The sequence below is a fragment of the Tilletiopsis washingtonensis genome (assembly GCF_003144115.1).
Source record: "Tilletiopsis washingtonensis strain MCA 4186 unplaced genomic scaffold FA09scaffold_12, whole genome shotgun sequence".
Taxonomy (NCBI): Eukaryota; Fungi; Basidiomycota; class Exobasidiomycetes; order Entylomatales; genus Tilletiopsis; species Tilletiopsis washingtonensis.
Genome location: NW_020312009.1, coordinates 530,873 through 556,000, shown reverse-complemented (window position 1 = coordinate 556,000; position 25,128 = coordinate 530,873). Strand labels below are relative to the sequence as shown.

At 67.3% G+C, this 25,128-nt stretch overlaps 10 protein-coding genes across 10 annotated transcripts; 8 read left to right on the top strand and 2 right to left on the bottom strand.

The window, feature by feature from the left end:
- Positions 1-653: 653 nt before the first annotated feature.
- On the top strand, positions 654-2,735 carry FA09DRAFT_339203 (MFS general substrate transporter; the record flags this gene model as incomplete). Its single annotated transcript, XM_025744192.1, has 9 exons — positions 654-677; positions 739-894; positions 948-1,156; positions 1,215-1,328; positions 1,388-1,884; positions 1,935-2,167; positions 2,229-2,316; positions 2,372-2,473; positions 2,527-2,735. 9 exons carry the CDS (start codon positions 654-656, stop codon positions 2,733-2,735), a joined length of 1,632 nt encoding a protein of 543 aa, XP_025597995.1.
- Positions 2,736-3,226: 491 nt separating this feature from the next.
- On the top strand, positions 3,227-4,830 carry FA09DRAFT_330368 (succinate dehydrogenase iron-sulfur subunit). The gene is made up of 4 exons (XM_025742575.1): positions 3,227-3,587; positions 3,680-3,929; positions 4,134-4,305; positions 4,441-4,830. The coding sequence occupies exons 1-4, from the start codon at positions 3,402-3,404 to the stop codon at positions 4,730-4,732; spliced, it is 900 nt and encodes a 299-aa protein (XP_025597994.1). The 5' UTR covers positions 3,227-3,401; the 3' UTR covers positions 4,733-4,830.
- Positions 4,831-5,715: 885 nt separating this feature from the next.
- Positions 5,716-7,445, top strand: FA09DRAFT_330366 (DHH phosphoesterase). The gene is made up of 5 exons (XM_025742574.1): positions 5,716-5,963; positions 6,025-6,041; positions 6,094-6,550; positions 6,603-7,205; positions 7,260-7,445. Exons 1-5 carry the CDS (start codon positions 5,737-5,739, stop codon positions 7,357-7,359), a joined length of 1,404 nt encoding a protein of 467 aa, XP_025597993.1. The 5' UTR covers positions 5,716-5,736; the 3' UTR covers positions 7,360-7,445.
- Positions 7,446-7,811: 366 nt separating this feature from the next.
- Positions 7,812-9,673, top strand: FA09DRAFT_330365 (hypothetical protein). The gene is made up of 2 exons (XM_025742573.1): positions 7,812-8,389; positions 8,447-9,673. Exons 1-2 carry the CDS (start codon positions 8,117-8,119, stop codon positions 9,485-9,487), a joined length of 1,314 nt encoding a protein of 437 aa, XP_025597992.1. The 5' UTR covers positions 7,812-8,116; the 3' UTR covers positions 9,488-9,673.
- Positions 9,674-11,005: 1,332 nt separating this feature from the next.
- On the top strand, positions 11,006-14,041 carry FA09DRAFT_297955 (hypothetical protein; the record flags this gene model as incomplete). Its single annotated transcript, XM_025740226.1, has 11 exons — positions 11,006-11,249; positions 11,312-11,363; positions 11,417-11,499; positions 11,557-11,783; positions 11,849-12,074; positions 12,132-12,210; positions 12,262-12,601; positions 12,661-12,682; positions 12,736-12,776; positions 12,831-13,685; positions 13,739-14,041. The coding sequence occupies 11 exons, from the start codon at positions 11,006-11,008 to the stop codon at positions 14,039-14,041; spliced, it is 2,472 nt and encodes an 823-aa protein (XP_025597991.1).
- Positions 14,042-14,382: 341 nt separating this feature from the next.
- FA09DRAFT_330363 (glutamate dehydrogenase) lies at positions 14,383-16,906 on the top strand. The gene is made up of 7 exons (XM_025742572.1): positions 14,383-14,914; positions 14,972-15,136; positions 15,208-15,402; positions 15,695-15,877; positions 15,928-16,262; positions 16,312-16,605; positions 16,662-16,906. Exons 1-7 carry the CDS (start codon positions 14,621-14,623, stop codon positions 16,804-16,806), a joined length of 1,611 nt encoding a protein of 536 aa, XP_025597990.1. The 5' UTR covers positions 14,383-14,620; the 3' UTR covers positions 16,807-16,906.
- Positions 16,907-16,945: 39 nt separating this feature from the next.
- On the bottom strand, positions 16,946-18,962 carry FA09DRAFT_298076 (hypothetical protein; the record flags this gene model as incomplete). Its single annotated transcript, XM_025740232.1, has 10 exons — positions 16,946-17,146; positions 17,205-17,273; positions 17,336-17,795; positions 17,850-18,081; positions 18,140-18,209; positions 18,265-18,348; positions 18,460-18,476; positions 18,547-18,667; positions 18,733-18,820; positions 18,883-18,962. The coding sequence occupies 10 exons, from the start codon at positions 18,960-18,962 to the stop codon at positions 16,946-16,948; spliced, it is 1,422 nt and encodes a 473-aa protein (XP_025597989.1).
- A 635-nt stretch (positions 18,963-19,597) lies between these two features.
- FA09DRAFT_44308 (hypothetical protein) lies at positions 19,598-20,502 on the top strand. The gene has a single exon (XM_025745668.1). It carries the CDS (start codon positions 19,942-19,944, stop codon positions 20,467-20,469), a length of 528 nt encoding a protein of 175 aa, XP_025597988.1. The 5' UTR covers positions 19,598-19,941; the 3' UTR covers positions 20,470-20,502.
- Positions 20,503-21,696: 1,194 nt separating this feature from the next.
- Positions 21,697-22,709, top strand: FA09DRAFT_334468 (glycoside hydrolase/deacetylase; the record flags this gene model as incomplete). Its single annotated transcript, XM_025743734.1, has 3 exons — positions 21,697-22,031; positions 22,097-22,157; positions 22,215-22,709. 3 exons carry the CDS (start codon positions 21,697-21,699, stop codon positions 22,707-22,709), a joined length of 891 nt encoding a protein of 296 aa, XP_025597987.1.
- Positions 22,710-23,026: 317 nt separating this feature from the next.
- On the bottom strand, positions 23,027-25,050 carry FA09DRAFT_346233 (hypothetical protein). Its single transcript, XM_025744736.1, has 3 exons — positions 24,675-25,050; positions 24,525-24,620; positions 23,027-24,465 (listed from the first exon to the last, which is right to left on the bottom strand). The coding sequence occupies exons 1-3, from the start codon at positions 25,027-25,029 to the stop codon at positions 23,234-23,236; spliced, it is 1,683 nt and encodes a 560-aa protein (XP_025597986.1). The 5' UTR covers positions 25,030-25,050; the 3' UTR covers positions 23,027-23,233.
- Positions 25,051-25,128: the final 78 nt, after the last annotated feature.

Sequence of the window (25,128 nt, the reverse complement as noted above, 5' to 3'; positions counted from 1 at the left end):
CCTCGCACCTCGGCATATCTCTCCTCGGCGCTCCGGCCCGGCGTACCAGTCCTCTCATGCGGCAGTCAGAGCGCCCGATCTACTCCTCTGCGGCCGCGAAGCTCCGCCACGGCGTCATGCGTGCCTCTCGGCGCTGCCGCTTTTCTTTGTCCGCGCAGGCCGTGACGCCGGAACGAGCCGCAAAGTGGCGAGATGCGAAGTCGCCGGCCTGAGAGTGCTTTGTGCTTGGACCCCGAGGCAGCACGCAGCGAGCGGCTGTGCCGCTGTCGGCCAGGTGTAGATCTCGCCGACGTCGGTCTTCGGCCAGTGCCTCCTCTCGCAGCAGCCGAGGCGCAAGACTTGCCGACGCTGACGGCCGGCCGGTGCCGTGCTCGCAAAAGATCTGGCCGGTCACCTCTGGCCCGATGACGCTCTTGCGCACTGCTCAGCCGGCGAGCGCACGGGTGCGCTAGCCGGCAAGAGACAGCTGCTTGGCACCGCCCGGCGTGCGCAACATGTGGTGAAGCACGCACGCACCATCCGAAGCACAGTGGGCCTGTACTTGCGGCTTTGCTTGTCTCCACAACACTCGGCTGCTCTTCAGAGTTGCCCACCACCCAGCAGTCAGCGCTCGCTTTCCTGTGTTCTCCTAGTTGGACGCCGAGTCAGCCAAGATGCCGGCCTTGAAGAAGACAGAGGTGCGCTCTGTCAGGGCATTGTGCAACGGCTGCGGCGCTGACTTCCTTTCTCTGCCGCCAGATCAATGCCTCGCTCTTTCCAGACGTCGCTGCAGGGCCTGCGACGGCCTCGAGCAGCCGGCATACAACGGCGCTCAACACTCCGGCAGGCTCAGTGTACGCCACGGAAGACGCCGACGGCGACGAAGGGCCTTTGGGCATGCCTACCGCCGACGGCGTGAGTCGCTCTTGCGCTGCCAGCAGAGGCAGGTCTGACAGTCATCACTCCAGAATGAGAAGATCGTGCTTGTGCAGTTCGAAGAAGACGACCCGGAGAACCCGCTGCTCTGGACGCGCGCGCAGAAGTGGAGCGCCGTCGTGCTGCTCAACGCCATGACAATGTGCATCGGCCTCAGCACGTCGGCGTACAGCAGCGGCATCGGCAAGATGAGCGCCGAGCTGGGCGTCTCGGACGTGGCGGGCCAGGTGGGCATGTTCACGTGAGTGCGCCACATCAAGACTTCGACCGAGCAGAGAGGCTGACGCAGAGGCTGCCAGCTTCAACGCAGCCTGCGCCGTCATGCCGCTCTTCGTGGCTCCTCTCACTGAGCTTGCCGGGCGGCGCTACATCTTCGTGGGCGCGTTCGGCGCATTCGTCGCAGTCAGCTTCATGTGAGCACAGACCAGCCATGAGGAGGAGCACTTGACGCGAACCGCTCTTCCCTCGACAGGCTCGCCTTTGGGCAGAACCTCGCGACGCAGATCATTGGCCGACTGCTGCAAGGCGCCTTTGGCTCCATCGGCACGATCCTCGTCGGCGGCGTCATGTCCGACTGCTTCGGCGAGGCGGAGCGTGCGCTGCCGATGAGCATCTTCTCCTTCAGCGCCATCTTCAGCACCATTGCCGCGCCCGCCTACTCTGGCTACATTGACCAGTACCTCGGCTGGCGCTGGATCCAGTACATCCACATCATCTTCTCCGGCATCGTCTTCCTCTTCGAAGCGGCCTTCTTGCGCGAGTCGCGCGCGGACGCCATTTTGCGCACGCGTGCCGCACGACTGCGCAAGGAGACGGGCGATGGTCGCTTCCGGGCGCAGATCGAGCTCGAGGGCGAGAGCATCGGAGCACTCTTCCGCCAGCAGTCGCTGCGCGCCCTCAAGCTGCTCGTCACGGAGCCCGTCGTGAGCTTGTACGGCCTGTACATTGCTCTCGCGTGGGGCACCGTCTGTGCGTACCTTGCGGCTGCACAGTCGCACCAATGCTGATGTCTGCTGCAGTCCTCTTCCTCTCCGTCATCCCACTCACCTTCCAGGGCAACCACGGCTGGTCGGAGGGCAATGCTGGCCTGCCCTACCTCGCGCTCATCCTCGGCTGCTTTGCCGGCTTTGCGACGGGCTTGTGGCAGGACCACCTCTACCGCAAGGACACGGTGCAGCGTGGCGGCACTGCTCGTCCCGAGGCACGGCTCTTCGGCGCCATGTACTTCGGCCCACTGTTTGGCATCGGAATCGTGCGTGACGGCCGCCCGCGGAGAAGCGCCAAGCCGCAGCTCACGCCTCTCCACAATCCAGATGATCTATTCCTGGACGCAATTCGGCTTCGTGCACTGGATTGCACCATGTATCGCGCTCTTCCTGATCATCGTCGGCATCTACCATGGTGAGCTGGCCGATCTTGCACGCTTATTTGCCGTGCTGAGAGAGCGGCTCGACAGTCTTCCTCTCGGTGTACCAGTACACGTCGGACAGCTACCCGACCGTCGCATCCAGCGCCATTGCTGCGCAGGGCCTGATGCGCAACGGCTTTGCGGCGAGCTGTGAGTGGTCCGTCGCCTCGGCGTCTCGATGGTGGCTAATCACATCCCTGCAGTCCCGCTCTTCGGGCGGCAGATGTTCCAGGGCATGGGCCTGCAGTGGGCCGGCCTGCTGCTGGCGTGCCTGGCGCTCGCCATCGCGCCGCTGCCCTTTGTGCTCTTCGCCAAGGGCGAGACGATCCGCCGGCGCAGCCGCTATGCGGCGGCGAGCACGGGCGCCAAGGGCAAGGGCGACGAGGAGAGCGAGCAGAAGGGCAGCCGGTGATGGTACGCTGGATATCGGCAGCTACGCTGATATGCGTAAATACACTGCGTCCGCTCCTTGAGCCCACATCCGGATGAGTAGACATGCGTGCGTGCCTGACGTTGTGGAGAAGGCTCCATGAGCGCGATGGCGGCGACTCGGCAGTGGCCGGCGTCCCGATGTTCCCACGCCGCCGCGTCACGTGCGCATGCGCCCCGCTTTGAAATCGAGGCCAGCGGCGGCCAACCAGCGGGCGCGGCCGGGCGGCCCCGACTTCGGAGCGCGGCGCAGGGCGCGGCGGCCAGCGGCGCTTGGCTGCTGACGCGAGCCCCTGCCGGGAGATGCCGTCCCCACGCGCCACACGGCTCGCCTAACGGGCGCGTCCCGGCTGCAGCGGCTGCCGCTGGTCGAGTCGTGAGAGGGTGCTGGCTGTAGCGAGACGGAAACGGCATGCCGAGGTGGCAAGGTGGCCTCGGCGTGAGGGGTGCGAGAGCGGGCCGCGCGGCGGAGGAGGCGGGACTGCCGCGTGAGGCGAGCGTGCCTGCCTGCCTTGTGCGCGCGCCGCCCTCTTGCGGCGGCGCCGCGGCGCGTGGCGCTTGAGGTGTGTTGCGCGCCGCGGGCGCCGCTCCTGCCTTCTCTCCACGACCCACTCCTCCTTCGTCACACCCCTCACACTCACACCTCACCATGTCCTTCATGCCCGCTCTGCGCTCGCGCGCATCTGTGCTGCCGCGCATGGCCTCGGCCTCGCGCGCCTTTGGCTCGTCGGCGCCGCGCGCCCTCGCCTCGCCTGCCGAGCAGCAGGCGCAGGCCAGTGAGGGCGGCAACCCCAACAAGCCGGCCCACTACAAGGATGTCTCCATCTACCGCTGGGTGAGTGGCGATGCCGCAGAGGAGGATGCGAGACGTCTGCAGCAGCTGCGCATTGGCCGCATCTGTGCACTTGTGCTTACGCCTGTGCGCAGAACCCCGATGAGCCGTCGTCGAAGCCGCGCCTGCAGACCTACAAGGTCGACCTGAACTCGTGCGGCCCCATGATCCTCGACCTGCTCATCAAGGTCAAGAACGAGATGGACCCGACGCTCACCTTCCGCCGCTCGTGCCGCGAGGGCATCTGCGGCAGCTGCGCCATGAACATTGACGGTGTCAACACGCTCGCGTGCCTGTGCCGCATTGAGAAGGCCGGCGAGACGAAAATTTACCCGCTGCCGCACAGTGAGTATGCTGCAGGGCAGACTGAGGAGGAGAGGCATTTTTGCAGGAGAGGTGTCAGGGAGGCATGCGCGGTGGCTGCGAGCTCTCGTGGTGGCGCTCGCATGCGGTCTCTGCACATCGCCCCTGCGCTCGTTACCAGCGCCGCGGCCTTGCCTCTCCTCGGTCACCACACTCTCAAGCGCGGGCACTGACACGCTTCCCCAGTGTACGTGGTCAAGGACCTCGTGCCCGACCTGACGCAGTTCTACAAGCAATACCGCTCCATCGAGCCCTTCCTCAAGGCCGCCAGCACGCCCGCCGACGGCACGGAGCACCGTCAGTCGCCCGAGGAGCGCCGGCGGCTCGACGGCCTGTATGAGTGCATTCTCTGCGCATGGTGAGTGTTGAGTGCAGCTCGGGAAGACAGGGCGGCAGAGGAGATATGCACGCCTCCCTCGTGGTGGGCCATGTGCTCGGCCCTCGCTCTGCAGATGTCAGCTGCGCCCAGTTGCTGACGCACGCCACTCTGCAGCTGCTCGACGTCGTGCCCGTCGTACTGGTGGAACTCGGACGAGTACCTCGGCCCTGCCGTGCTCATGCAGGCGTACCGCTGGATGGCCGACTCGCGTGACGCCCACGGCGATGCCCGGCGCGAGAAGCTCGAGAACAGCTTCTCGCTCTACCGCTGCCACACGATTCTCAACTGCACCAAGACGTGCCCCAAGGGCCTCAACCCCGCCAAGGCCATCGCCGCCATCAAGAGCGACATGGCCTTCGGCCCGCCGAAGGACGACGCCAAGCGTCCCGTCGTCGCTGATGCCTGAGGCGCCCGCCCGGTGCAGGCCTGAGCTGGTGTCCCGTCGGACCTGATCGCGTGCGCGCGCCGTCTCTTTCTCCTCTGATCTTTTCTGTACGGCATCGGCGCAATATACACCCAATCAGCTACCTTCTGTGTGCTGCCGGCGCTCAGCGGTGACGAGAGTGCACCGACCATTCAGCGCTAGACTTGAGTGCGGGCGCTGCCACCTCTAGAAGGGTGCCAGACCGAGAAGGCCATGCGTCGCAAACCGATGCGCCCCGTCCGCTGAGTCAAGGATGACAGTGCACGCCAAGAGCATCTCGTGGCGGCCTGTGCGCCGAGCGTCAGAAGCAAGTCGCGCTCCTTGAGTCCTGCTCCGCTGGGAGCATCTGTCGCTCTGCTCGTCAGCCGTCGGCAAACAGGCCTCCTTGCTGAGACGAAGAAGAAGCTGCAGCCGCGTTCGGGTCCAGCTCTGTTGAGGGAGGCAGGACGAAGCGCGCCCTCCTGCGTTGATGGTGTCCAGCCCAGCTCTGCGCATGGACCTGCCTGCCACAAACACCGGCTGCTATAATTCTACAGCTATGGTGCAGCTGGCGCCGTGACACTCGCACCAGTGACGAGTGGGTCCACTGCAGCAGCGCAAGCTGGCACCGGCACCAGCAGCATGCGTCCATCTCATCTTCCGTGCTCTACGAGACGCGACATCTGGCGGTCCGCAGAGGCGCCATTTCCGCCTTCTTTCGGCGTCATAATCTAGAGGTGCTGCAGGGGGTCCTGGTTCAAGCTGGCCGGCTGCGGGCCGTTGAGGGTGACGGCCAACGTCTTGAGCATGAGATGTCTGCCGGCGAGGCGCAAGCTTGGCGCGCGCGACGAGTATCGCTGCGGTGCTGGCGCACGGTGACGCAACGGCGGCGGTGCAGCAGCGGCGCTTGCGCCCCTCGAGCCGCCTCGCCGCAGCACATGCCTCGCCTCTTCCCTCATCTCCTCCATCTCCTCTCCAGCGACTACTCAACACTTCGCATCGCAGACATGCGGATTGCTGCGCTTGTTGCTTTGCTGGCCGCTGTACTGCCGTCGGCGCTGGGCGTGCCGGCGCACCAGCTGCCCCTCGCCGCGCCTCTCGCGCCTGCGCCTGCGCCGCCCGTGTGGCCGGCCGAGGAGGGCGTGGGCCACTTCAGCGAGTGGTCCAAGGCGCAGAAGCGCCAGTTCGTCACCGATGTCGTGGCCGGAAAGGCCGACGAGTGGGTGCTCGTCATGTGAGTCGGCTCGAGCACTGGCCTTGCTGGGCACGCGGCTGACGGCTGGACTGCGGCACAGGGGCAACGAGGGTGGAGGTGAGCAGGCTGGAGCAGGGCAGACATGACCAGCAGCTGAGGCTTCCCACAGACCTCGACAGCATGACGGCTGCCCTCACCTGGGCCTACCATCTCTCGCACAACAACGAGGCGGGCAACCGCACGATTGCGCTGCTGCAGACGCCGCGCGACGCCCTCGACCTGCGGCCGGAGAACAAGCTGGCACTGCGCAACGTGCTCATGTCGCCCGGCCACCGCGACCTGCTCACCATCGACGAGCTGCCCGTGCCGCCGCGCGAGCTGGCCAAGCAGATCAAGGGCATCGTGCTCGTCGACCACCCGGCGCCGCTGAGCGACTGGGAGGAGGCAAAGGTGGAGGCCATCTTCGACCACCACCTCGACCGCGGCGCCGCGCCTGACGCACGCCCGCGCATCTTCGAGCCTGTGGCTAGCTGCACGACGATCGTGGCGCGCCAGATGCTCGATGAGCTCGAGGCGCGCAAGGAGGGCGAGTACCACGTGCCGCACGAGGTCGTCGAGCTGATCCTGTGAGCCATGCTGTGGGTAGTGTAAGCACGGACTGTGCTGACGTCCGTGCAGCGACGCGATCGCGATCGACAGCAAGGGCCTGACGAACAGCCAGCCGGCGGACAAGTTCACGGCCGAGCGGCTGCTGCGCCGCAGCAACTGGCGGGACGAGAAGCTGTACACCGTCATGGCGCGCCTTGACGACGAGCTGTCGGCGGCCAAGAAGGCGCTCGACGAGCTGGGCGTGCGCGACTTGTTGCGGCGCGACTGGAAGGGCGACCTTGTCAAGACGGCCGACGGCACGCCTGACGTGCACGTCGGCTTTGCCTCGGTGCCGCTGAGCCTCGAGGACCAGGTGGAGCGCACGCTGTACAACACGACGGACGCGTGGTTCGGCGTGCTCGACGGCTTCTCCAACGAGATCGGCGTCGACGTGACGATCTCGCTGCATTCGTACAAGAGTAAGCGACACGAGGATGGCCATCCCAAGGGCGGTGATGTGCTGCGCAGCAAGAAGATCAAGGTGCGCGAGATGGTGCTCGCCGTGCGCCCGACGGACAACGTCAGCGACGCGCAGGCCACGCAGCTCTTCGACCTCGTCAGCAAGACGCTCGAGGAGAGCCCGTTCCTCGACGCCGAGCGCTGGGCCGACTACAAGTCGCTCAAGCCGCGCCAGTGAGTTGCGGCCGAAGCGCTGTGAAGGTGTTGAGACTGACAGGTGCCGCGCAGGATGATCTGGGTGCACCACTCGCCCAACGGCGGCCGCAAGCTCGTGCGGCCCATCGTCGAGTCTGCCATCGCCGGCTGGAAGGACTCTCTAGCCGCCTAGGCTGGGCCTTGTGCCCGTTCTCGGGGCTCGTGGCCCCTTGTACATTGCACGCCCGCGCACTCGGAATCCTACACATGTCATCGCGAGCGCGCCATCAGGTCCGGCTTGCACTCGTGCCTGCATCTGCGGAGCATGGGCTCAGAGCGACACGAGTCTGCTGATCCTCGGCAGAAAGAGCCGGTGCATGTTCATGTTGGCCTGAGTGTCTGTTGCATTGGGTTCGTCGGAGCACAGACGTCGCAGATGGAAGCAGAGTCGAGTGGACCCGAGATGAGGCGGCTGGCCGACCTCGGGACTCGGGCTCTGGACCCTGACGAACTCTGACTCGCGGCCGGCGCCTCCTCGAATTTTCGAGACGTCCGCTCTCGCCCAGCCGTTCGCCCACCCAGGACCGGTGTCGCTGGGCGCCAGAGTCACAAGCAGAATGCAGCTGTGGTCTGTGTCGTGAGCGTGTCTAATGCTGAGATTTCGTGCAAGCCGCAGAGACGATGCTGTGCCAGGGGCAGGGTGGCAGTTTGGCCGTGGTGCACTCAACGGGCTGCGCGCGGCGCGTGTCGCGGCTGAACTCCGCTGACGCACAAGGCACGCAGCCCTCACCTCTGCCCTCCACCATCTCCATCCCTCTGCCTCGTGCCTCGTTGCACTGCCATCTCCCCCCTCTTCTGGCATGCCCGTCTCTCCCAACTAGCAGCATCTATCCTCAGCGCACAGCACCTTCTCGCCCCTCCGGTCATCCATCGGTGACTCGCCTTGCGCCATGTCGTCCAGCTTCTACACGCTCGATGGCGCCGGCAGCAGCAGCCGGCCCATTGCCGCACGCAAGCGGTCACGCGCAGCCGCTCTGCCTCCTTCGGCTACGGGCTGCCGCGCCTCGCAGCACCCGACTGCGGAGTCCAACCGCCATGCATTCGACACGCGGCCGCGGGCCGGCTCGCCGCACGCGGCCACGTCGGGCTGGGATGTCTGGGACGACACTGCCTCGGCGCTGTACCCAGCGGCATCGACCTCTTCCTTGCCTCCATCTGAATATGTGAGTCGTACGTACACCACGTATTAAGGCGCTCTGCTGAGCGCGCCGCCTGCTCAGGACTACGATGCCGACTCGGACGCCGGCACGAGCACCGAGGCCGAGCAGCGCTCCGCCGATGCGCCGCTGCACCGCCCGCGCAAGCGTGCACACCTCGACACCGAGACGGAGGCAGATCTTGGACGCACGATGCGCTGTATGTCTCTGTCGCTCGCTGCAGATGCTGCGGCCCAACAGCACCTGCTTGAGCTGCAGCAGCAGCAGGGCCCACCGCCGCCGGCGCCGCCGTCCTCACCGGCGAGAGCACACCACCCGCCGTTCCCACGACCAGAGGCCATGCCTGCAGCTGTGCTTGAGACGTCGCCAGCGCCGCACGACATGGAGATGCGCGCTCGGCGCGGTCCCTCGAGCATCAACCTCGACAGGCATCGTGTGCTCGTAACGAGCCTGGAGGACACGTCATCGGACGACGAGGCGGCAGAGGAGCATGCCGCTGCCGCAGTGCGGGCGGCGATGCGGGCGCAGCGGGAGGAGGCCACTCGCCGTGGCCAGGCGCTGCCATCAAGTCCGCCGATGCCGTCTGCCGACGAGGAGCTGCACATCAACACGGCGCTGCTTGCCAAGCTGGAGGAGCTGAGGGGGGCCATGGCACGCGACCGCTCCGCCGCCGCTCTGGGCCTCGGCAGCGGAGCCTCCGCCCGGCGCGAGACGAAGAAGCCGCGTAGCAGCGGTGGCTCGGCACGTAACAGCGGGTCCTCGACGCCTACGAAGCAGCAGACTGCCGCCGCTCTCGTGCTCTGGCGGAGTCCCGAGGAGATCTTGCAGCCGCATCTTAGCGGCGCCTTTGCGTTCGACGCCAATGCTGCGCAGAAGCAAAGCGATGCCGCATCATCATACTCGACTACACCTGCGTCAGCGCCTCCGACCTCGCAATCGCCAGACGCTGCGTACGCATTCGGCTCGGCGTACGGCGCTCCTGCAGCTGGAGCGCAGGCGTTTGGCACAGCGCCTTGGCCGGCGCCGCCCAAGCAGAACGACACCAGCGGCGTGCTCTGGCTCAACACCAGCGACGCCGCCGACGATGCGATGGAGTGCGACTGAGTGCTCGTCGAGCCCGCAGCTTCCTTTGCTTCGCTTCATGCCCCATCGACCCCGTCACGCTTCCAAGACTCTTGCTCCACAATCACGCCTGACTCTCTCCATTCTCCGTTGCTCGCACATGCGACATGCATCCTTCTCGCTCAAGTCACCATCAAACATTCAATGCTACACTTTCTAGACCACTGAAGGTGCACGAGGGACGTGATCTAGGCCAGGCTTTGTAGCTCGCGCACCGAGTGGGCCCCTTTCTCCTGCCGGTTCGTGACACTCCCTCCCGGTCCGGACGTCCTCGAAGGGAAGCGTGACTACAGCGCTGGCGACTGTGGATATGCGGCACGAACAGCCGAAGCTCAACCTCTTTCTTCCAGCAGCGAGCTTGCGTCGGCCACCTCGGAACACGGCGACCTCTCGCTGCCCGACTCCGCGGCGGTCACACGCCCACAGCATCAGCTCCGAAGGTGCTCCCCTTGCAGTCGCGTCTGTTTCAGAGGCTCACTTTCGCCGAGCTGCACCATCACCTCGGTGATGCTGTCGCTTGAGCCCGGCGCCAAAGCAGGAAGCGAGCATAAGGCGGCGGCGGCGGCATGATGGCGGGCTGTGCCCCTCATGCGCGTTGGCGGCGGCGGGCGACACGTGCGCTGCGAACGTGCGCTTTGCCGCCGGCACCGGCGCGCCATCCTCGAGAGCTCGCGTCTCGGCGCGGCGCCGTTGCATCTCGTTCGCTCGAGGCGAGTAGTCGCCTAGCTGGCAGGCTAGCGGAGATGAAGAGGGCCCAACGCAGGCATATTCGCAGTGTTGAATACGGCGCCGAGGCGGCAGCGGGAGCAGCGAGTCGCGAGAAGGAGCAGAGGCGGACTGGACTCAGACTGGGAGGCGCGGCGCGGAGGACGCGGCGTGGCCCGTGCGCAGAATTTTGGCGTCGCCGATCAAGCAGGCACCTGCACGGGAGCAGTGTGCGAGCGCGGCGCTTCCCCTCGGCGCCCAGCCTTCCTGCCTCCGCTCCTTCCCCAGCCTCCGTCCGCTCTCTGCCCGCCGGCGCGTCGTGATGTTGGATCTCCGGAGCAGCCCTCGTGCTCTCGCACCGAGCAGCCGCAGCGACGGCGCACACTGAGCGCCGGCGTGGCCAGCAATGCTGCCGCCGAGGAGGCCGGCCGGCCGCGCTGTGCTTCGTGGCGTCCGAGCCGAGTGACGGCACCCCGCGCCCTCTCGGCCTGTTCTTCTCGCTCGCCGCACAGCGCCAGTCTTGTTGCGTGGCAGTGCGCCCCGTGCGCATTCGACGTCGTTCCCTGCCCGAGGCTCGAGAGCGCTGCCGTGCGCTGGCCGGCCAGGAGCAGGCCGTCACTGTACCGTACCGAACCGGGCGCCGGCAGCGGGCTCGTGCGCACGCTCGCTCGCGCAGTGTTCCTTGCGCTCGCTTTCTGCGACTCACACGAGCGGCTGCCACTCGCCTCTGCTCTTCTCTCTCCACCACCACGTCGTCCACATCCCGCCTCCAGTCTACTCTGTGTCTGGCCCCTCATGTTCAGCCTCTCGCCGCAGCACCTCGCGGCGCCCTATGCGCCGGCGTGGCTTGTCCACTCGCGCTTCTTCGTGCCCGCCTCGTGGGCCGTCGCCGTCGCTTCCGTGCTCGCCGCCGTCGTTGCGCTCTTTCCCGGCGCACGCACGGCGCTCGCCTTTGCCTACCACTGCTTCCTCGCACCCATCGGCAGCGGCAAGAACCAGAGCGAGCGCCTCGACCGCTTCTACCAGGGCCAGGCCGGCGGTGAGTGCGGCTCAGGAGCAGCGCTGTCTTGCATCCACGGGCTCATTGCATCCGCCTCGCAGTCTACGATGCGACGCGCAGCGGCCTGCTGCGTGGCCGCCGCACGATGCTCAAGTGAGTGTGCCGCATCCTCGCACGCTCAGACACGAGCTCACGCCCTCTGGCAGGCTCTGCGCGGCGCAGCTGCGCGAGATGCAGCGCACGAACCCCGGCAAGCCGCTTGTGTGGGTCGACATTGGCGGCGGCACCGGTGAGCGGCAGCGTGCGGCAGTAGTGCAGCGCAGCTCGTGCTGACCCGAGCGCACAGGCTGGAACATCGAGGAGATGGCAAAGTACTTCCCGCTCGAGGAGCTCTCGCAGATCTACCTCATCGACCTGTGCGAGCCGCTGCTCGAGGTCGCGCGCCGCCGCTTCGCCGCCAAGGGCCTGAAGAACGTGCAGGTGCTCTGCCAGGACGCCAAGGAGTTCGAGCTGCCCGGCCTGCCGCAGGGCCGCAAGGTCGACCTGTTCACGTGCTCGTACTCGATCTCGATGGTGAGCCTTGGCAGAGGAGCGTGCGATGTAGAAGCAGCAGAGCTGACCACTCACTGCTTGCGCAGATCCCGCCGTTCTACGCCGTCATGGACCGCATCGAGTCGATGCTCGACACCGAGACGGGCGTGTACGGCGTCGTGGACTTCTACGTCTCGGGCCGCTCGGCGCCCTCGGCAGACAAGAGCGCGCTCATCGGCGGCGACACGCGCCGCCAGTGCGGCTGGCTCTCGCGCTTCTTCTGGTCGCACTGGTTTGAGCTTGACCACGTCGAGCTGCACCCGGCGCGCCGCGGTAAGTGCCCCTCCGAGGCGGCGCGCAAGGGCGCTGTGCTCACGCCTCGGCCTCCAGACTACCTCGAGTACAAGTTCGGCACGATCAAGTGCTACAACGGCCGCAACAACTTCATCATTCCCTTCATCGTTCGCATGTGCGTTGGCCTTGAGCGCGCTGAGTCGCGCTGGCGCTGACACCTCTCCAGCCCGTACTACATCTGGCTCGGCTGCTCGCGCCAGCGCGACACGACTGCGGCCATTGAGGCGTTTGAGGTGGAGGCCGGCAACCGCGTGATCTGCCCGCCCTCCTTCCCGGAGCTCTCCTTCTCGCACCTGCTCGAGAATGCCAAGACGCAGCAGCAGCTCTCGGAGAAGAACCTGGAGCGCTCCCTCTCGAGCGCGCACTCGCTGTCTGACGTCAAGATCTCGGGCGTCGTGCGCCGGCGCGGCTCGGACGGCGACGAGAGCGCACGCTCGGGCGCGAGCTCCTCGTGCCGCCTTGACCTCGGCCCGCAGATCCCGCTCAGCAGCTTCCACTACCAGCGCGTGAGTGCAGCGCCTGGGAGGCCTCGTGTGCGTTTGCTGACTACTCTGCCTCCGCGCAGCGTCAATGGCGCCTGCCTTTCGGTGAGTGCGAGCGAAGATCGGCGAGCGGGCCTGTCGCTGATCCTGCCCCGCAGTCGACAACGAGTTTGCGAGCCAGTTCCGCACCTGGATCTACGTGAGCTTCCCCGCGGCTTGTCGCCTTGGTGCTCCACTCACACGCGCTGCGCAGGGCTTCGCGTGGGAGGACCCGTACGTCGACATGGAGCACTTCGACATTGGCAAGGACGACTCGGTGCTGTGCATCACGTCCGCCGGCTGCAACGCGCTGCACTATGCCATCGCGGGCCAGCCGAAGCGCATCCACTGCGTCGACATGAACCCGTGCCAGGGCCACATCCTCGAGCTGAAGCTGGCCTGCATCGCCGCGCTGTCGTACGACGAGTTCTGGGCGCTCTTCGGCGAGGGCAAGCACGCCGACTTCCGCACGCTCCTCGACACGAAGATCTCGCCGTACCTCTCCTCGCACGCATACCAGTTCTGGCGCCTCAACACGGCCGCCTTCGACCGCAACTTCTACTTCCGCGGCTACTCGGGCCACGCGCTGCGCCTCGGCAAGGCGGCCTTCACCATCGGCCGCGTCAACAAGGACGTCAAGGCCGTGTGCAACGCGACGTCGATCGAGGAGCAGCAGCGCCTGTGGAACCGGCGGCTGCGCGGCACCATCATCAACCGCCCGCTCATCCGCTGGTTCCTCTCGAACCCGGCGTTCCTGTGGAACGCGCTCGGCGTGCCCGTCAACCAGATGAACTGCTTCCTCAACGAGGGCGTCAGCGTCGAGCAGTACGCCATCGACACCCTCGACGCCATTCCGGGCCGCGGCCTCTTCTCGACGGAGAACTACTGGTACCGCCTGTGCCTGATGGGCAACTACTCCAAGGAGTCGTGCCCGCTGTACCTCAAGGAGGCCAGCTTCAAGCTGCTCAAGGAGGACGCGTGCCGCCGCCTCGACTCGTTCCGCCTGCACACCGACTCGATCGTCAATGTGCTGCGCGGCCTCGAGGATGCGAGCCTGACGCGTGCCGTCGTGAGTCGAGCGAGGCGTGGTGCCGCGAGCTCCGCTGATGCCCTTCGCTCCAGACGATGGACCACATGGACTGGTATGACCCCGTGCCCGCCTCGCAGCCGGCACCGACGCTCAAGCAGGCGCGCAACGACGCCGACAAGAGCGTCAGCGACCTGGACCGCGAGATCGTCGAGCTGGCGCGCTGCATTGCGCCCGGCGGCGCCGTCTTCTTCCGCTCCGCCGGCCGGCGCCCGTGGTACGTGCAGCGCTTCGAGCTGCTCGGCTTCCAGACGCGCCCGATCCACGTGCGCGAGACGGGCAAGCCGATTGACGGCGTCAACATGTACGCCTCGTGCTGGGAGTGCCGGCGCGTGTAGGCGCGGCCGCGCAGCACGCTCTCGGCCGTTCGTTCCCGCACTTTTCCCAGCCAGTACTTCACCGTCACCGTTGAGATCGGCAGCAGCCTGCGATGCAATAGACGTGTTGTAGCTTTCGTGGCGGCAGCGGCTGAGCGGATGGTGGTCAGGAGGGCAGGCAGAGGTGCCGAGTCCCGCGCGTCTGGAGCTCGGTGCCGGTGCGGCGCGGCGCGGCGCTCGTCGGCCGACGCGGCCCGCGGCTGCGCTGTGGCTGGCTGGCGGCGGGAGCGAGCGCGATAAGGGCGCGCATGATAAGGTGCTGCACGAGCACGAGGGCGGCGAGGGCGATCTTCTCGGCCATCCGCGCCGCATCCGCTCGACCTTTCTTCCCGCCTGCCGCTTGCCGGGCCAACGCCGTCCTGCGTCCCTTGTGCCCGCCGAGGCCGCCGTCTTGCCGCACTGCTCCGGCGCTGGCGGCTGGCGACGCTTCCCGGGCAGGCCCGACGTCAGTGCATTACAGCGAGGCGGCGCTACTCAAGCATCTGATACAAACAGAGATCAGCGGCGGTCGCGTGCGCGGTGCGGCAGACGGCGGCGGCGATGGCTCGGCGATGGCGCATGGACCAACGCGCGCTCGACGCCGTCCCGGAGGCGCAGGCTTGCCTCGGCTCGAGAGTCGGCGATGCGGCGTGGCGGCTGACTCGACGATGCCGGCGGCGAGCAGACAGCGGCAGCGGCGCAACTTTCTCGCCCTCCGCCTTGCCCTTGCCCCCCGCCTCAAAGCGCCCGCAGCGCCCTCCGCACTCTTGCCTCCGCACCACATCCATCCCCCTGCACCCCGCACACATCTTACCCGCCATGTCCAACCTTCCCTCCGAGCCCGAGTTCGAGCAGGTAAGCAGTGCAGCGTGGACCTCCACCTCTCTGCCGCCGCACTGACCCTCTCGCCAGGCCCTGCACGAGGTCGAGAGCACGCTGGCGCCCTTCTTCGAGAAGTACCCCGAGTACAAGAAGGCATTTGAGATCATCCAGATCCCCGAGCGCATCATCCAGTTCCGCGTCGTGTGGGAGGACGACAAGCACCAGGCGCAGGTGAACCGCGCGTACCGCGTGCAGGTGAGTGGTGGGGCAGAGCAGCGGCAAGGAAATCGCAGCGCCCGCACTGCAGCGGCTGACTCTTGCCTCAGTACAACTCGGCACTCGGCCCGTACAAGGGCGGCCTGCGCCTGCACCCCACGGTGAACCTGTCGATCCTCAAGTTCCTCGGCTTCGAGCAGACGTTCAAGAACGCCCTCACCGGCCTCAGCATGGGCGGCGGCAAGGGCGGCTCCGACTTTGACCCCAAGGGCAAGAGCGACGCCGAGGTGCGCCGCTTCGTCAAGGTGAGTGCGAGTCTAGTGCGAGTGCGAGAGATGCGCGTGAGGGCCAAGCGACCTACTCCGTTTGCGCGCGCGGCGGGACCCTCGCGATGCGCGCGCGCGCGCGGAGGCCGGCTCGCGTGCTTTTGCCGTGCGTGCACCGGTCTTGAGTACTGTTCTTTGCTACGATTGCCTTGCTGCGGCTGGACTGCTGCGCCTGTCCCAATGTGGCCTTTCTGTCGCTGCTCTGCAGCAGTTGCACTGCTGCGCTTGCCCTGCCTGCCCTGCCGAAGACTGACACTCGCACCTACACCAGGCCTTCGCAACCGAGCTCTCGCGCCACATCGGCGCTGACACCGACATTCCCGCCGGCGACATCGGCTTCTCGACGCGCGAGGGCGGCTTCCTCTTCGGGCAGTACAAGGCGATCCGCAACGAGTGGGTCGGCATGATGACGGGCAAGGCGCTCGACTGGGGAGGCTCGCACGTGCGCCCCGAGGTGAGCAGCAGTGGATGCGCGCAGACATGCATGCGCTGATCACCCGCCAGGCTACCGGCTACGGCGTCGTCTACTACGTCGAGCACATGCTGCGCGCCGCCGGCGAGGCCGACGGCTTCAAGGGCAAGAAGGTCGCCATCTCGGGCTCGGGCCAGGTCGCGCAGTGGGCCGCGCTCAAGTGCATGGAGCTCGGCGCCACGGTGCTCTCGTTCAGCGACTCCAAGGGCGCGCTCATCGCCACGGGCGAGGAGGGCTTCAGCAAGGAGGACGTGCAGAAGATCTACGAGATCAAGTACGCGCGCAAGGAGCTCGAGACGTTTGGCGACAAGGGCGGCAGCCTCAAGTTCCACAAGGACGCCGCGCGCCCGTGGAAGCTCGTGCCTGCGTGAGTCGCGCACGAAGCCATGTCGTGCGCATAGCTGACCCCTCTGCAGCTACGACGTGGCTCTGCCGTGCGCCACGCAGAACGAGATGGACGCGTCCGACGCCGAGGAGGCGCTCAAGCGCGGCTGCCGCTTCGTCGCCGAGGGCTCCAACATGGGCTGCGACCAGGGCGCCATTGACGTGATGGAGAAGTCGCGCAAGACCAAGGGCAAGCAGGGCTGCTGGTACGGCCCGGGCAAGGCGGCCAACTCGGGCGGCGTGGCCGTGTCGGGCCTCGAGATGGCGCAGAACTCGCAGCGCCTGCAGTGGAAGCCCGAGGAGGTCGACCAGAAGCTCAAGGACATGTGAGTGGTCGACGTGTGCACTGCTGCGGCCGCAGCTGACCCTCCTCGTCCTGCAGCATGCTCGACTGCTACACGCTCTGCTACGAGACCGGCAAGGAGTTCTCCGACGGCGGCGAGCTGCCGTCGCTCTGCCAGGGCGCCAACATCGCCGGCTTCAAGAAGGTCGCCGACGCCTGCAAGCAGCACGGCGACTGGTTCTAGGCGCGCCCTGGCCTGCCCTTCCTGCTAGAACCCGATCTGCTGCTTTCCTCGCCCCGTAGAGCGCCTATATTCGTCACGCTCCTCTCTTCCCTCTGCACCCGTGGCCCTGTCTTGTTTACCATAGAGCTTAGGCATTGCATTACTTGCGTACACAAAGAGGCGGCGACAGCGCGACAGAGACCGCGGCGCGACGAGACGAGACATGGCGAGTGTGCGCACGTCTAGATGGAGTTGTCGGCTGAGCAGGGTGTGAGCCACGAGCGAGAGAGGCGCGTGCGTGCGACTCACCGCAGGTGAACGGCCGCTTGACGGCGCCCGTGGCATAGCTGTCGATGATGGCCTGCGCGTCCGCCGCGTCAGCACACGAATCGCAGCATCGCTGGCAAGCACACACGCACCTGCACGCTGGTATAGAGACCTGGACCGAAGCAGAACACGCCGGCGATGATGAGGAACACGTTGAAGGCCTGGGTGGGAGGGCGAGGCGCGTCAGGGGCTAGCCACTCAGACACGCTGCGGCATCACTCACCGCCTCGGCCTTGCGCCGCCATCCCTGGCCCTTCCACGTGCTGCCGCGGTTGAGCTCGAACCACGCCAGGCCCCAGAAGATGAAGCCAAAGAAGCCGTCGAAGAGCGCCGACATGAGGCTGAGCAGCACGCCGAAGAAGGGCACCGACTCGCCAATGACCCATCCGAAGAGCCACGTGCTCGAGACGCAGCCGATCCAGATGGCCCAGCTGCGCAGCGAGTTCGACGAGTAGTGCTTGGTGCCGATCGTGAAGCGCGAGAAGAGGTACTTGGCCACGACTTGCGCGTAGATGATGCCGATGATGATCGTCGTCGGCAGCACAAAGGCAAAGCTGATCTGCTTGAACACGCGCGGCAGCACAGCGACGGCAGGCGTCTCGGTGTACTGCCCGCAGAAGGCGTACACAAAGACGCCGACGAGCGTGAAGAGGGTCATCTCCATCGCTGTCACGGCGTAGAGGCTGACGCAGAGGAGTCAGTGGCGCATCAGGCGGCGCCGCGCTTCTTGCACTCACGCCTTGGGGAAGTCCTCCGGGTTCTTCATCTCGGCGATGAACGACGGGTAGCAGATCTGTCCGACCCAGGTGAAGAGAATGTTGAGGAACGCGTTGAAGCCCTGCACAAATGTCGTGCCCTTGGGTGCCCACGCGGTGATGTACACCGGCTCGGCAGGGTCAAAGCCCGCCGGCTCGCGGCCGCCGATGCCGGTGAAGATGAGCAGCAGCAGGATCGAGATGCCCATGCTGACTGCGGGGCGCCGGACGCTTATCAGCCGCGCTCCGCAGGGCAAGACGTGGCTACGCACTGGCGGAGACGATGCCCATGACGGCGACATGCTCGAGCTTCCTTGGCAGCGTGCCAAGGATGCACACGACCTGCGGTCATCGGGCTCAGCTGTTGTGATGAGGTCCGCTGGTCGGCGCAACGCACCATGATCACAATCGAGAAGACGAGCGTGCAGGTGCCGTGTCCCGAGAGCACGTTGAGAATCTCGCTGCCGGTGAGCGTATGCAGCTGTGAGGGGCGACAGGTGTGAGTCATGGGCAATCAGCACCAAGAGAAAGCGGCACGCACACCCATGATGAACTGCAATGCCGAGAGGGACGCGCCAGTCAGCAGCAGCACGAGGCGAGGGAAGGCTACTTCGGGCGCACCGTGTCTGGAACGGCGAGGTCAGCAGCCACCAGCAGGGCATATAGATCCCGTACTCACTGTTGAGCAGCAGAGCAATAGCAGTCAGCTCGTACGCCAGCCACGACTTGCCGAAGATCTGATAGCCCAGATCGGCAATGTGCAGCGTGGCAGGGTACTTCATGCAGTAGCGCCACAGCGTCTGGCGTCGCCCCAGCTTCAGCGTGTGCTGTTGGAATTTGGCAAGGGGGGGCAGCGCAGACGCACCATGCTGGTATACAGCGCAATGATGCCCAGACCAAGCGTGGCGAGGATGCCACCGGCCATCCCGAGGATCTTGTAGGCCCACGGAAAGCTTGTTGCGGGCGTCAGCGGCAGCGCCAGACAGCACCATCAGACGGCCTTTGCGGCGCTCACGAGATAATGGCCAGGCAGACATACTCTCCGAAGAGGAGGCCTGCAGTCTTTTGCCAGCTCATTGTCTGCGTGCCAGGCATCAGAGGCTACGTCGACGTGTCCTCTTCCGCCACTCACCTTGAGGTCAATCTGGCCCTCGCCCGTCTCCTTGCTGGTGACGCGCACCAGGTTGCCCTTCTCGTCCGTCTCCCACTTGCCCGCCTGCTTGAGCTGCTTCTCTGTGTCGGCGTCGACGGGCGCATCGCTGGCGGCAGACGAGAGGGCGTCGGCCTCCTGTGCCGCCGCGGCATCGGTGCGTGGCCCTGCCGAGAGTGCGGCATCGGCGGCCACCGCGCCTGTCGGAGGCGCTTTTGTGCGAGAGAAGAGGCCCATGTTTGAGTGTGTTGCGGGCTGTGGGGGTCAGGAAGCAGGGTAGAGTGGAGAGCGGCGTTCATGAAGCGGCACGGCTGCGGGTGGAGCTGCCCCTGGGCCCGCGTGTCGCTCCTCCAGATGATGTCGCGCACGGCTGAAAGGCAGCACTGCGCCTGTCGCTCCTCGTGGGTGCACCCAGGGGCACTAGCCGCTCAGAAGCGTCTGAGCCGTTGCAGCGCATCTCGCGGGTGGACTTCATCACTCTCGACAGCAGCGCAGGAGAGGAGCGTGGCGCGGGAGCAGTCGAGTCTGCGGACCCTCCGCTGCCGCGGTGCACTGCTCGCTCGCCCGATTGAACGCCCCGGCGCTCCGGACAGCTGGGCTCTCTGCCGCAGGTGCAGAGGTGGAGTGGCCCGCCCGCTGCTCGCCGGTGCCGAACGCCAGCGGTAGCGCTGCGCCCGCACTGCTGAGTTCTCGCGACCGCCGAAATGTCGTGATCTGCTGCGCTTGAAGAAGTGGAGCAGCGCTGCGCTGCGGCTGTCGGGGTGCGGCGTCGGCCCATGTGGTCGGAGCTGCACCCTCGCCGCGGCACCGCACGTCACAGGCACCCTCAGACGCCGCACAGCAGGCGTGCCTTGTGCGAGACAGGGCGACTCGGCGGCTGCTGCAGGCGCGGGCTGCCGCTCCAGCCGGCGGCGGTGGCGGCAAATGCGCGTCCTGCGTCTGCACGGGCCGCCATCGGCCGGACTGCGCAGCCTTGCAGCTCAGCGAAAGCCCTCATTCCTGCTTCCCTCAGCGGCTGGTGGGCTGTCTGCTGAGTCGCTGCCTCGGTGCACGTGCGAGCAGCGATCGGCAGCACGGCACACGATGCAAGGAAGGGTCGCAGTAGCGCAGGCGACAGCTCGTGCTCTGGCAGCCTCGTTCATGCGTCTGCGCAGAGCACGCGGTGCGCCTCGCCGGCTGTCCCTGCCGCAGCGGCAGCGTGCGGATTCGGGCCCTCGTCCCCGCATCGCAGCGACGCCGTGCGGCGCTGCGGCTGCCGCTGCAAAGCTGGCCTGCGCGGGCGAGCCCGCAGGATCGATGGTACCCGCGGCGGCGCAACGTCGCGGCGGCTCATCATGCAGCGCTGCCTGCTGGAGCGAGGGCCAAAGCGCGGCGATGGACGAGCGGAGCAGCCTGGCCTTGCCCGCACCCTATGCCTGTTTTCATTTCGCACCCTTGTGCTTCAGGCGATGACACGGCCAAGGCGCCACGGCGGACGGTGTGGCGTCGGCGCCGGGTTTCAGCTCTCAGCGCCGGCCGTCAGCGCCGCCGTCCGAGCGAGATCTCGCCATCATCAGCTGCGCTCACCACCCACCGGCGAGACGGAAGACGAGCGAGGCGAAAGCGCCTGCCTGCCCTGCGGTGCATCTGCAGAGCAGAGCAGCGCAGGCTCGGCATCGTCAGCGCGCGTTGCAGCGCTCCCCGCCGCCCTCGGAGTGCCGGCGCAGATGCATGCGCAGGCGACGTTGGTGCATGCCGCGAGCCTTCTTCGCTCGCGCGCTGCTGCCGCCGCCCGTCTGGCGCTGTCCGCTGCTGCCGCGGCACGTCCGCCGGGCAGCGCTGTGCCTGAAGGCTGGGCGCGTGGGCGGCGCTTGCCGTGCCGCGCCAAATCAGGGTTCGGCCCAGCGCACCGCGCCGGCGCCCCGAGGCGCCTTTGGCCCCTCGGGCAGCTCCGCCGCGGCGCCAGGGCAGCGCTGCAGCATCCGGGCGCTGGACAGGTGCCGCGCCTTGCGGTTGGGCCAGCGGTCTAGATGCAGGGCGTCCTTCTTTGCTGCGCTCGGGCCGCTGCCGCCGTGCCGCCGCGCGTGCAGCCGCCGCAGATCTGCGCCTGCGCCATGAGGATGGGGCCTCGCTCAACTCCCTCCTGTGCTGCACCTGCCCGCCGGCCGTGCCGCTCGCAGGGCACGTCGCGGCAGCGGGAGTGCACGCATGGCAGCTTGGCTGCAGTGCCGGGCTCCATCGTGTCGGCGGAGATGCTGAACGCTGCTGCTGCTGAGGGTGAGAGGAGCAGCACGGCAGCAGCGCCCGTGCGCTCAGGGCCAGCGCCGAGGGCGTGAGTGCGCGCGGTGATTGCGGCTCGGCGCGGCGTTGCGGCGCCACAGAGTGTCGCTTCGGGGTGCGGCGGTCCGCTGCGGTGCCGCGCCAGCATCACCAGCTCGCCGCTCCGTCGCCGCAGCCGCAGCCGCGCAGTTCCGCTCGCCGGACGTTGCTGTGCGGCCGCTGGCGCCGTGCTTGGCCCGATGCGCCGGGCTGAGTCGCCTGCGCCGTGTGTTGGACCTGGCGGAGCTTGGCGGCGCCGCTGCCATCGCGGCCGCGGCGCTCGCATCCCTCAAGAGACGCCGGGCGGCGCGCGCTGCTCGCCCTCGGCACCCTCCGCACCGCCACTCCCACTCCGTCCTAACCCGTCTAGCCTCGCCAGCCATGCGCTTCTCCCTCCTCATCCTCGCCAGCCTGGCCGCCGTCGGCCTCGCGTCGCCCAGCCCCGCAGCGTTCCCGCCGCTGTCGGACAACGTGCTGCGCGACCTGCGCTCGCGCGACCCCGCCTCGTACAGCGTCTACTCGCTGCAGAACGACACCGGCCTCGCCGCCCGCGCCGCGCCCAACGGCCTCACGGGCGTGCAGCTGCGCGGCTCGGCCAGCCGCAGCTTCGCCTACACCTTCGACGACGGCCCGTACGTGAACCAGAAGCGCATCTCGCAGTTCTTCAGCGACAAGGGCAGCAAGACGACGTTCTTTGTCAACGGCAACAATTACCGGTGCGTGCTGCGCGTGTGTGTGTGGAGTGTGTGTGGCCTGCAAGCTCACGGCGGCCTCGCTCCAGCTGCATCTACGACACGGCCAGCGTGTCGAGCCTGCGCGACGCCTACGCCAAGGGCCACCAGGTGCGTTGCCCGTGCTGCACCTGTCCCACCGCTGCTGCTCATTCCTTTCGCCTACAGATCTGCATGCACACCTGGTCGCACCCGCACCTGCCGCAGCTCAACAACCAGCAGCTCGACAACCAGGTGCAGCTGATGGAGGACGCGCTGTACAAGATTCTCGGCGTCGTGCCCGCCTGCATCCGCGCGCCGTACGGCGAGATCCGCGACGACCAGGTCAAGTACCTCAACGACCGCTGGGGCCTCGTCGTCGTCGGCTGGAACGTCGACTCGGGCGACGCCAACGGCGACGGCGTGCAGGCGGCGCTCGCCCGCTACCGCCAGCAGAAGGCGCCCAAGCACGTCATCGCCCTCAACCACGAGACGGTGCAGTCGGCCGTCGACACGACGATGCCGCAGGCGTACGACATCCTGCGCAGCAACGGCTACAGCGCCGCCAACATCATGACGGTCGCCTCGGCGCTCAAGTTCAACCCGTACAAGGTGCAGGGCCAGCGCGGCTCGCGCGACGCCTCGTGGACGTGCGATGGCAAGCCGCTCCCAGGCGCCAACTAAGCCGCCTCGCCGCCACGCATGCCGCCGCCGGTCCATATCCCTAGATCTTTTCTCACTCAGACTGTTCTTCACTCCTGCACGGGCCAGACGCCCTCGCGCGCCCGTGCGCCATTGCTTTAGCTTCCTCGGCCACTGCCTGCATCTGGCTCTGCTTCTCCACCTTGCTTCCCGTCCCGGCACACATCTTCACCGTCACATAGCTCCCTCAGGCTCGTCATACACCCCCACAGGTACACACCTACACCGTCCTGGCCCTGCTCTGCGCGTACAAGCTCGCCTGGCTGCCTCTCTGCGCCGGCAGCATACGTAATACTATGCGTTGAAATCCAGTGGGAGAGCCAGTGACACAGCGAGAGAGAGAGAGAGAGAGAGAGAGAGAGAGAGAGAGGACAGCGCGGAGGCCAGCGCCGCCACAGCCGTGTCTTGCCTCGCACATGCGCGTCGGGTCCCCGTCCGCTAGCATGCGGGGCGTCGAGAGCAACGATGACATTCCAGACAGCCCGTGCAAGTTAACATCCGTGCAGCTAGGCACCCGGAGGTGCCGCATCGCCAGGTGCAGCTGCTTCCGCCGATTGCGACTGGCTCGCGGCCTCGGCTGGCACTGCATCGACGGCGACGGGCTCGGCTGGCGCAGGCGCGGCTGGGGCTTCGCCAGGCGCGCTGGCAGCGGGCCCAGCAGTCTGAGGCGCAACTGCAGCCGGAGCTGCTGCCGTCTCGGTCGAGGGCGGCGCGGTCTCTGCTGGCTTAGGCGCCGAGACGCTGGCGTCTGCCGATGCTGCAGGCGCCGAAGGCTCCGTCTGCACTGCAGCGGCGGCGGCAACCGACTCGGCAACCTTCTCGGCATCGACAGGAGCCGGCTCGATGTTGTCTGATGCGCCGGTCAAGCTGGTAGCAGCCTGGATCGGCACAGGCGCAGCCTCGGCGACAGGTAGTGCCACAACTGGCGCCGAGTCGGACGTGCCGCTGATGTCGGCACTCGTTGAGGGGGCGCTGACCTCCGCAGGAGCAGGAACGGCCACTTCTGGTGCGGCAGACGGGGTGACAGCGGCGCTGGCTGGTGCAGCAGCGGCTTCGACTGGCGCGCTTGGCGGCAAGGCAGCTTCCGGTGCTGCCGGTTGTTGCGCACTTGGCGCAGAAGAGGGCGCCTCCGCAGCAGCCGTCGTAGCTGGCAGCGAAGGCACGGAGCTCTCTGGCACCGCGACAGCCTGTGTTGGCGGAAGTGCAGAGCTGGCGACCGAGGGTGGTGCTGTCGTTCCTGCGGCGGCCACCGCCTGAGCAGGCTGCATCACCACGTCCTGCACTGCTGCAGGCGCGAGAGGAGCGGCAGCGACCGCTGGCACGCTTGCGGCGGCGCTCGGCACAGCAGGGCTCTGTTGTGGCAGCGGCGGTGTGGCCATCTGTGTGTCCTGCGGCGGCTGCGCGGCCGGCGGCGGCGGAGCGGCGGCAGGCTCGGGCTGCACGAGGCGCGGGCGCGTGCGGCGCACCTCGTCGGGCGTGCGGGCGCGCACGAAGCCGACGGCCACGATCTCGCCCTCGCCCGGCGCCTCCTGCCATGGCTCGCGCGGCGCCTGAGCGGCACTGCTGCTGCTTGCTGGCGGCGCGGCGGCGTGCGCCAGATCGGCACGCACCGCCTCGAGACGCGCCGCGTGCGCCTCGGTGGCGCTCTGTGTGGCCGCGAGCGTCGCAGCGAGCTCGGCGCGCAGCTTCTCCGGCGACTTGTCCGCATACGGCGACGGCGGCGGCAGCGGCAGGTGCTCTGTGTGGGCAAGCGTAGATGAGCTGGCAGCGCAGACGAGGGATGTTCGAGCGACGCACCGAGCCGGCGCGCATCGAAGACGCCCTGCAGCAGCTCGTGGTTGCGGCGGTAGCGGGCGACGGCGAGGTCGCGCGGTGTCACGCGGTCCATGTCGTCTAGCAGAGGTAGGCGTCAGCATGAGGTGCCAGTCAAGACGCTAGCATGCGCACCGAGCAGAAAGTCGGACAGGCGGTCGTCGTCGCGCGTGCCCCACGCCATGCCCGACGGCGGCGGCGGCACCTGCTGCACGAACGGCGGCGCGCCGTACGGGCCGGCGTACGGATGCTGCTGCTGCTGCGGCGTCATGGGCATGCCGGGTGCGCCGGCATAGGCATAGCCGCCGGGCATGTGCGGCGCGCCCGGGTGCGGCTGCGACGAGGGCTTGCGCTTGCGCGCCGCCGAGCCCGAGGCGCCGGCGTGCTGCATCTGGGCGTGCTGCTGCTGCTGCATCTGCTGCATCTGCGGCGGCATCTGCTGCTGCTGCATCTGCGGCGGCGCGTGGCCGGGCCGTGGCGGGGCGTACATGGTGTGGGCGGTGCGGCGGGATGCTGGTGGAGCGGAGGAGAGCTTCGCGCGTCGAGGCGGCGCGGCTCGCGACTCGGGCGACGCGTCTGAGCGGCTGCT